Here is a 10177-nt window from a genome sequence, read left to right on the forward strand (position 1 = left end):
TTCTCTAATTTATCTGCTCAAGTATGTCTCACTGTCTCCCCCAGCGTCCTTGAGGACAGAGATCATTGATAGTTCATCTTTGTGCCTGGCACATTATTGATGCTCAAAAAATGTTTGCTAGATGGATTTATGGATGGTATTGTAACATCACGTATTCTTTGATATCTGTGCTTTCTTGGTTTGTTCTGTGGGTTCTGATATTTACTTATTTTTAGACTATATTTGTAGGACCTGCGATACTAGGGAATTGTAGGAATCCTCACCCCTACCTCAGTACACATGTAGAAGTAGTATGGACATCCACTTTGATGGCAACATTCCCTGCCACAGTGTGCCTTCCCTTGATGGAGCTGTTAGCCAGTTGTGGCTGATAGGCTACCTCAACCTCATCACAGTGTTTTCTGTTTCAGCCTATATTAGCAACATTGAGCACTTTGCTAAGGGGTGCCCTAGATTGTCTCATTTAATCCTTATAGCAGCCTTCTGAGGGAAGTTCTGTTATCCCCATTTCACAGATGAGAAAATGCACAAATGAGATTAAATAACTTCCCCAGAATACATAGTTGGCAGTGTTACTCCCTGGCAGGGTACAAACCAGGGGTTTTCTGCTCAACCCCAGCCTTTCCTCTTATTTGCTCACACTTAGCTTTCCTGGCTACAAGAAGCTCTTTCAAATTAAAGCATCCCTTTAAGTTGTTGAATGCAAAATAATTGACGTGAAGGCATAACCATAAAAGTGTTCAGCCTTGGACTATCATTTTTTCTCACATGGGCGGTTCTTAAACTTGTTCTGATGTTCAGCAATAATGATAATAGGTTAATTCATTTATATCCTACCTCAGTCCAGAAAGCATTTGGAATACGTATATTATTATAATAGGATTTTTAAAAGAACCAATAAAGAAACTACATGAAAGGAAAAGGAAAATAAAGGTTAAACAGCAAGTTGAGTGCCGAAGTGGAGCTGGCACAGAAATGCTTGCCTAAGTCATCACAGTCAGGGCACCATATAATGCTGTGCTTCCTGATGGGCAAAGAAGAAAGGGACACAGCATCAGTAGTTACATGATTCATGTTAAACTGTCTAAAGGTACAAAAGCAATCCAGTTCCTCCAGGGAAGTACAGCTTTTCCTGGTATCAAGGGCTGAAGGAAGTTTCTCCCATGGGTCTTTAGAAAGAAGACGTAAAGTGATAGAGGCGACAGTATGGCTTCCCTTTGACGGGCACTTGCTTTCCATTGCATTTCAACTCGGCTGGCTCTCAGCTGCTAAGGAATTGCGTGTAAAACCTTTTATGTTTCAGTCAGGAGCTAAAGGGATCAAGGAAGTGCACTGAGCACGTATCCACCACCCAACAGATTCTACAGATTTTCTTTGAAACGTATGTGCTGAGATGTTTGCCTCAGGTTTACAAAATCCCATAAAAATCCTGCCTGAGTATTATAACTTGGAACCCTCCCAAAGTGCCCAGAGCAGTATTTTGTTCCTAGACCGTTCAGTGACATGGTATTACTGCAATAAATACATCATTGGAATGCCCGAGCAGGTTTTCTCATCGCTGCAGAGTTACTGCTTCCCAGAACCTTCCTTTTGTGTTTCCCTCTGCTGTGAAGTAGAGGGCATGTGGCTTCATGCGCAGCTGTGACATTTTAAAACCTCTTTCCAAAGGGTGGATGTTGCCTTGAGAACTACATCCTGTTCAGTGTGAAAGAGCCTTTTATATTTTACATAATCATTTCTTTGGCAAAAGTATATTTGTAGAAACTGACCATGCAGCTTGTCTTTTAGAAGTGGCTTTTGGCTACTCCTTTTTTCTTTCCTCTCACATCAGCTGCCCCAAAACATAAGCATTTGATGGAGAATATAGTTTGATATATGGTAAGTCTGGGTTATCATAATCTGGATTATCATCAACAGACATGTGTTAAGAACTCGGTATGAGGGAGGCACTGGGTTTGTAATGTAATGGAGAGAGTTCAGGCTTAGGCAGCCGTGGGTATGAATCCTAATTTCAATACTTCCTGAAGGAAATTGAGCAAGTTATTTAGCCTCTGAAAGTCACAATTACTTCCTCTGTTAAATGGGATTATACTCTTTATGTCCTAGGGTGACTGAAGAGTAAATGAAGTGATCTGTTGAAAAGGCCTAGTATAGTACCTGACACGTAGTAGGCCCTGTGATGGTCAGTATTGTTATGACCTCTTAGTATTGTTGCAGTCCGGTGATAATGATGATGATAGCTGACACTTAAATAACACTATTGATGTTCAGACAATGTCGTAACTGCTGTACTATTAGCTCATGGAATCCTCAGACAGTCCTAGAGGTAGGTGCTATTATCTTCCCCATTTTATAGATGAAGAAACTAAGCGAGCTTAAGTAAGTTGGCCCAGAGTCATACAGCTAAATTGCTCAGCCAAGACTTGTACTGAGGCATTTGGGCTCTCAGTCCATGCCCTTAACCACCAAGCTGTATTGCCTCTCAAATACACTTTGCCTCTCATTGCACAGTATGACCTGAAATGATCAGTCTGGCCTCTTTCTGGGGAAAATGTGTGAAATAGTCTTTCTCTGTGAGATATTTTATCCAGTGTTTGGGCATGAATTAAAGAGAGAAATGTAGACTTGTAAGAGGCAGTCTTCCATTTGGGTTTAGATCGTGAGTCTTGTCTACAGCTTAACCACCCTCCCTTTCCCAAAGTCAAGGTCTATCAATCCTTTGCTAAGTTCAGAAGTGGGTTTCCAAGTTGTTCTTAAGCTTTTATGGAAGAGCAGGAAGTACCCAAAGCAGAAGATAGCACTCACAGTTTGTTACTGACAAAACTGGGCATAGATAGGAATGTTTTTAAGGAAAGATGGGAAGGTTTTCCTGGATAGATAGAGAATAAAGTGATTGTGTTTTTATAAGGGGCTTTGTACCACCATGGACCCAGAATACAGCCATAGTATGAGATATTTGATATGTGTAGATTTTGTTCAAATAAATTATTTCAGATCATTTTCATTTTGAATTTATAGGAACCACAAGTTAAGTGATTCAGAACCTAGATGAATTCACAAATCTATAAAAATCTATATTTATGGTATAAACTATGGCCTCTTTATAATTGGCCAGTAATTTATAGTTTGCAGGAAGAAGTAAGGTTCAAAGCATATAAGCTTTAGAGCCAGAAGGCCCTTGGTTTCATTTCCCCCTTCCTACTTCCTTCCTTTGTGATCTTGGGCAAGTTACTTCATCAGGGTCCCAATCTGTAAAATGGGGATAATAATATAATATCTGCCTCTCAGGGTTGCTGTGAGGATTCCATGAGGTAACATATAGAGTGTGCTTGGCACACAGTGAGCACGTCCTAGGTGAAAGTCGTCAGCATACTAGGCTTCAAGCAAAAAGTTGGTCCTAATAGCTACTTTCAGGAAACAAACTGATTTTAGTAGAAATATCTGCAAGACCCAAGAAACAAGAACGTAAATGTCAAATGATAGTGTTTATGGCTTTAGGAGTGAGGCAAGGAGTTGTGTTTAGGGATAAGGGACTCTTCCTAGTACTCCCTGACTCCCCTGGTTTCCCTGATCCATGTTTCCAGGTAACTGCAGAGACCAGAGGGAAAAAAATGTGCAGGACAGCAACCTGAAATTTCCCCAGATGCAGCCAGGCCTTGGCTTCCAGTGGTCAGGAAAGGGGTGGCTTGTATACAGTTCAGCTGTTGGGTGGGCTGACAGCTTGAGAAGTCCAACACCCTGTGCACTACTTTCAGAGAGCACACATGTGCAGGGTTACTTAAGATGAAAATATCTGCATAAACAGATCATGTCTGGTTTGGATTAAATTGTGGTGTGTGAAATACCCATTGGAGATGCCACAATGTATGATAATTATAATATTCTCGGAAAAATAGCATAGTAAGAAATTGGAGAACTTTTAAGTATATAGTATATGATGTTTTCTAAATTACAAAAGTAATAGGAAATTTGAAAAAGACAGGAAAAATAAAAGCACTCATAATCCCACTATCTAGTATAACCATTATTCACATTTCAGAAATAACCTTCTAGTCTTTTTTCTCTTTTCTTACATAAATTTTTCATAGTTGTAATCATCCTGCATATATTCTGCTATAATTTGCTATTTTCATAAAATAGCATATTATAAACATGTTTCATAAAATTAAATGTTTTTGTAGCATCTCTTTTAATATCTTCATGATATTTCACAATATTTAATCAGTCCCCTGTTGCTAAACCTAGGTTGTTTCCAAATTTTGGCTATCATAAAAAAATGAAATTATTTTAGCTAAGTATTATACCCAGATTTCACTGATTTCAGAGAAGTGGTTGTCAGTGCCTCTTATGAACTGTGTTGCTGGGAGGTATGGGGGATGGGAGCAGTCAGAGATTAACACATGGCCAGAGTCTTAGAAAGCAGCTCTTCAGGTTCAGGGATAACTTCCTTTCCTCTGATGGGCTGAAGAGTCCCGCAGTTAAGATTTCTTAAAGTTCAGCTGAACATGATATTTCTGTGTTTACTTCTACCAGTTAATGTGCCAGCATCCAGTGATCATCAACAAATGTGCCTGCTAGTTGACCAATGTTGGCACTGGCAGGTGACAGGTAGCAGAGACTATAAGAATTGTCTGCGTTTCCATATTTTTATTTACTTAATATTTTTGAAATTAGAATTTTACTGTACGTAATGTTAAAACACAATACTTTCTTAATCTAAATACAGTGTATTAGAGTTTAGAGGAATTGTGTAGACTTCTGAGCACGCATTTGCTTCAATGATTGTATTTATTAAGTAAAGGTTTATATGCTTTAAATGGTGTGAAGAGGACGGAATGGATGCAAGAACTCTGAGAACTGGCAGAAGTGCTAATGAAATACCAATTAAAGAAAAGAGCAAATATGCTGTGAAGCTGAAATGAATCTCTACAGTGCTACACATGAACATAGAACGTGGGGAGAGGACAAGTGGAAGTGAGTGGAGTGCCTCAGCCTGATGAAGGAGAAGCCCCAGGTGTGAATGGGCAGCAGTGGCCACCGCTGAAAACATGTCGCAGCCCCGCACTGCCTGTGCTGTTAGCCTCAGCCTCTCACACCTGCTTCTGTCTGACCAAACATGTCTTTCAGAGTCAAAATAAGACAGTTTCTTATGCCTCTAATCTTTTCAATAACCATTAACGAGTCACAGGAGTCTGATCATTGGACCCGTTAGTTGTTATCTGAGAAGAATAAGATTGTCATTTGGGTTGACAAAGAAAACATGAATAAGTGTATAAAATGCCCCTGTGTTTTATTAAGATCTGCCAGAACCCTCTGTGGGATGCAGGGTAGCTGGTATTACTGGTTTCCAGTATTACTGAACCTGTGTCTCCTGTGTTTTCATGAACATTTAAACAAAAATATGAATCAGTAGAGAAAGCCACTGTCTTTTCATCATTATAACCCAGAAATCTGAGATTTATTTTTTAAATCTCACCTGTTTTTTAAAACTTTTTTTGAGTTTTCAGACTGTTATATTACAATTCTAAACATACCTTAATCCTGATTTTAATTGTTGATTATTATGTAATGATAATTATTAATAATAATTACCTTTGTAGGAGTGCTTTTTATGAGGCAGGTATATTACTTACTAAGTGTTTTTCCTATATCACCTCAAATCTTCACAATTATCCTTCAAGATATAAGTATTCCCACATTACATATGAGGAAAAGGTTCAGAGAGGGTAGGTTACCTGCTCATTTCTGAGAAACAGTATAGCCATGCATGACTCAAAAGCCATTTACCTCTCACCTGGTTAGGGGGAGAACTGAGTGGAAGCAGATCTAATAATAGAACAGACAAGTGTGTGAAACTTAGTGAAAAACAAAAACAAAAACAAAAAAAACACCCAAACTCTTTCATCTTGGATAGCTAGACCCTCAAGACAGACTTCAGCATTTTCCTAAGGCATTATCAGCTTTTTGCCATTCTATGGTGTTTTTCAAATGTTAAATTCACTGTTTCAGACTTCCTCCCCTCCTCCTGCCCCTTTGATCTTCCAGGCCCTCAGTACCGCCTGGAGAAGCAGAGTGAGCCCAATGTTGCCGTTGACCTGGAGAGCACTTTGGAGAGCCAGAGCGCGTGGGAATTCTGCCTGGTCCGCGAGAACAGTATGTTAGCCGCCTCGCTCCGTGCCTGCTTTGTCCGTTGCAAATGTGCTTAGAAGTCGTGTGTGTTTGAGAACACTTACTAGCCTGGCTTCCCTAGGCAAATTGGACGTGACTGTTTCCCAAGGCAGACTGCAGCCTTTGTGCCAAAAGTGTATCCCAACGTGAAATGGTTAACTTTGTGCCTTTTGGTAGAGAGTCTGCATCCTGTTTGGCACTCTGAGATTAATATTTTTTCATTAAACTGTATCTTCCTAAATTAGGAGTATCCCCGGAAACAGTTTAGAAATATAAGGACTTTTCTAAGGCAAAGGTTATTTTGTATATAAAGCAACTTGCCCTGTCAGTATCACTATTCAGACATCAAGTTTTAGAAAATTTTAACCATTTGCATATCCTTAGCAGGAGGTAATATAGTGATTCCTAGTGCTGTTGGGAACTTCTTTAAAACTTCACTTAACTTCATTTATTCTCTCTTCAGAATTTCCAAGTTGTAAATTTTTGCCATCTCTCTCAACTCTGTACTCCCACTGGCTGAAGGAGCGAGTGAGATATGAAACTGCAATCATGGAAGCAGACTGTCCATGTTCATTCCCATTCCTGCTTCAGGGCTTTTCCACAGGCCATTTCTTCCACCTCAAACACTATTTCCCCCTATTCTGGTTAATTCTTTCTCATCCTTCTTTTCAGTTTAAATGTCACCTCTTCAGACAGGCCACCTGTGATCTCCCTGTCCCCTGTTGCTTAAAACTGGTTCATCCCTCATTTGGGTCCCCCATTGTATTCTGTCATAGACCATACTACATTTTCTTCATTGCATATATTTCTAATTATATGTCTTTCTCAATGATTATTTGATGTCTATCTCCCCCACTGGATTATCAGGTCTGTGAGGGTGTCTCTGACCCATACCAGGTTGCCCTTCATTAATTCAGCAACCTGCTATAGACCATTGGCCCCTGATAGCCTTTGGAGATACATGCACAAAATTCACCAGGAAGGTGAAATGTGCTCTTATCATTTGGCAGCAAATTCTCAAAGACAGAAGATTGTATCCCCACAGTCTGCAACCACTTATGAGTGCCTTATGTAAATACACATAAAAGTAAAAATCACTGATTCTCAGATGATCTAGGAAATTCAAATAAATAGTAAACATTTGTAAAACTGTTTATCCCTATCAATACTCTAAGATAAAAACATTTTAAAACAACAATGTAATACTTTTTATCTATTAAATAAGCCAGGTATTTCAAAAAGAGTCCTCATTGATGGGGAGAATGCAGGGAAATAGGCATTCTCAAATACTGGTAACTATAGTGTCACTTAGTATAATATAGTTAGAAATATCAAGAGACTTAAAAATGTTTTACCCAATATTTCTGCTTTTGGAAATCTATCTTAAGGAGAAATGCAAGAGACCTAAATGCAACAAAGATTTATGTATAATGATATTTTCACAGTATTATCTCTAATATTTAACATTGGGAAAGTAGTTAAATTATATCTGTATATTAGAAAATTATGCAGGGTTTCATCTTCTAATAAAGGCAAACTAAGTAATTTTAACCAACTGTCCCATTGAAAGTAACTTAAAAAGCTGATTAAGATATGCAAATCATCATCCTAAAGTCATCAAAGAGCACAAGATAGAAAAGAATTAATGGCCTGTGTCTGGGAGAAGATTGAATCAAGAAGAGAGATCAACACCCAGGACCACTTTTTGCCCGTACATCATTTGCCATCTGGCAGAGGCAGCTGAAATGTTGAGCTGGGCTATTGACAGTCCCTAGGGTAAAAGGGGAAAAAGAAGGACCAGAGTTTGCCAGGGGTAGATATCCCAAAAGGAGGACAAATAGTATGTAGTAAGATAGTAGATTTAAACCCAAATGTATTGGTAAATGAACTAAATGTTTTAGTTTAAAAAACAACAACAACAACAACAAAATGGCGAGGATGGATTTTTTTCAAATATCTAAAGCAGAGATACTGAAAGTTTGAAGTAAAAGGATGAAAAAACTGTCCTATGCAAATAGCAACTGAAATAAATCTGGTGTAGCTATGTTAACATGAGGCAAAATGTTTTTAGATATAAAAATCATTATTTCATAATGCTGAAAGATTCCATTTACTTGTAAGATTTAACAATCCTAAACCTATATGCCTCAAAATATATAATGCAAAACTGAAGAATTACTGAGAAGATATATAAATCTTCAATTATGGAGGGAAATTTTAACTCTCAGTAATTAAAAGAACAAATACATTTTTAAAAATCAATAATACTAGTATAGAAGATTTGAAAAACACAGTTAAATTTAACCTAATGGATATGTACAGAGAATATTTTGCCTTATAACTGCAGAGTACACATTTCTTTCAAGCACAGGTGAACATTTACCAATACTGACCCTATACTTAGGCAGTAAAGTAAATCTTAACATCAAAAGATTGAAATAATATGGGACATGTTCTCTGATCACAATGAAATTAGGCTAGAAATCAAGGAAAAAAACAACTGGAAAGTCTGATATGTTTGGAAATTAGAAATAAACTTCTCAACCTGTGGTTTAAAGAATAATAATGGAAATGAGAAAATATTTTGACTAAAAGTAGTGAAAATTCTAGGTATTAAAATTTTGGTGGCATTTCCTACAATTTTGGAAAAAAATTAAAAATTAAATAAAAATAAATTGGTGGGATATAGTAAAACAGTTTTTTGTGTGCTTCTGTTGTTGTCGTCTGTTTGTTTTTTGTTTTTTGTTTTTTTTTGTTTTTGTTGGCTGGCTGGTACGGGAAATCAAACCCTTTGTGTTACAAGGCCATGCTGTAATCAAATGAGCTAACCAGCCAGTCAACTAAAGCAGTATTTCAAGGAAATTTTATAGCCTTCAAATTCATATATTACAAAATAAGAAAGGCCAAAAAGTAATGAACTATCTTAAGAAATTAGAAAAGAAACAGAAAAAGAAACCTAGAGAATAAAAGAAAGGAAGCAATTAAAATAAGAGCAGAAGGGCTGAGCCCGTGGCGCACTCTGGAGAGTGTGGCGCCAGGAGATTGCAGCCCTGGGAGCGCAGCTTCACTCCTGCCGCAGGTTCGGATCCTATATAGGGATGGCCGGTGCGATCACTGTTTGAGCGCGGTGCGGGCGACACCAAGCCAAGGGTTGCGATCCCCTTACCGGTCACAAAAAGGACAAAAAAAATAAATAAATAAGAGCAGAAATTAATGAAACAGAAAATTCAGAAACATCAAAAGCAAGAAATGATTCTTTGAAAAAGCTAATAAAATCAATAGATCTCTGATAAAATGGATCAAAAACAAGGAAGAGAAACAGCTAACAGAGAAAACACAAATAGTAACAGGAATGAAAAGAAGGTTCGCTACAGATCCTGTAGTCATTAAACAGGTAACATGAGATTATTTTGAAAAAACTTCATACCAAAAATTTTGAAAATGTAGATAGATGAAAAAACCAAATTCCTAAGTAAACAACAACTTACCAAAGTCAACACAAGAAGAAATAGAAAACCTAAAGATTTCCATAACTATTCTGAAAATTGTAATTAGTGATTACAGTCCTTCTCACAAAGAAAATCTAGGCCCATATGACTTCACTGGCTCGTTTTCCCAAACATTTAAGGAAGAAATAGCCTAATCTTACATCTGCTGTTCCAGAGAATAGAAAAAGAAGTTACACTCTTCGATTCATTTTTAAAGCTGTCATGATCTTATTACCAAACCTCAGACCAGTCTTACAAATATAGATGCAAAAATGCTAAACAAAACATTAACAAACTAAATTTGCCATTATTTTGAAATAATATATAACCTTACCAAGTTGGGGTTATTCTAGGAGTGCAAAGTTGGTTTAAAATTAGAAAAACCCAGGGGCCGGCCCGGTGGCGCACTGGATGGTGCGCCGCTTGGGAAGCGCGGCGGCGCTCCCGCCCGAGGGTTTGGATCCCACATACAGACCGGTTCCCGCTCACTGGCTGAGCGAGGCGCGGGAGCAACACCGAGG

The 10177-nt window shown here is 38.0% G+C and overlaps 1 protein-coding gene across 5 annotated transcripts in view; it reads left to right on the forward strand.

Annotated features, from left to right (window-relative positions):
• Nucleotides 1-10177, forward strand: part of MAPKAP1 (mitogen-activated protein kinase associated protein 1) — a 263963-nt gene that overhangs the window by 195461 nt on the left and 58325 nt on the right. For 4 of the 5 annotated variants that reach the window (XM_008569957.1, XM_008569959.1, XM_008569961.1 and 1 more), the window contains one exon: nucleotides 6046-6153. The exons of the other annotated variant lie outside the window; for it this stretch is intronic. In XM_008569957.1, the coding sequence (XP_008568179.1) occupies nucleotides 6046-6153 (108 nt within the window). The remainder of the gene's footprint in view (nucleotides 1-6045; nucleotides 6154-10177) is intronic. 5 annotated transcript variants of the gene reach the window in all.

The sequence above is a fragment of the Galeopterus variegatus genome, unplaced genomic scaffold, assembly GCF_000696425.1.
Source record: "Galeopterus variegatus unplaced genomic scaffold, G_variegatus-3.0.2 Scaffold549, whole genome shotgun sequence".
Taxonomy (NCBI): domain Eukaryota; kingdom Metazoa; phylum Chordata; class Mammalia; order Dermoptera; family Cynocephalidae; genus Galeopterus; species Galeopterus variegatus.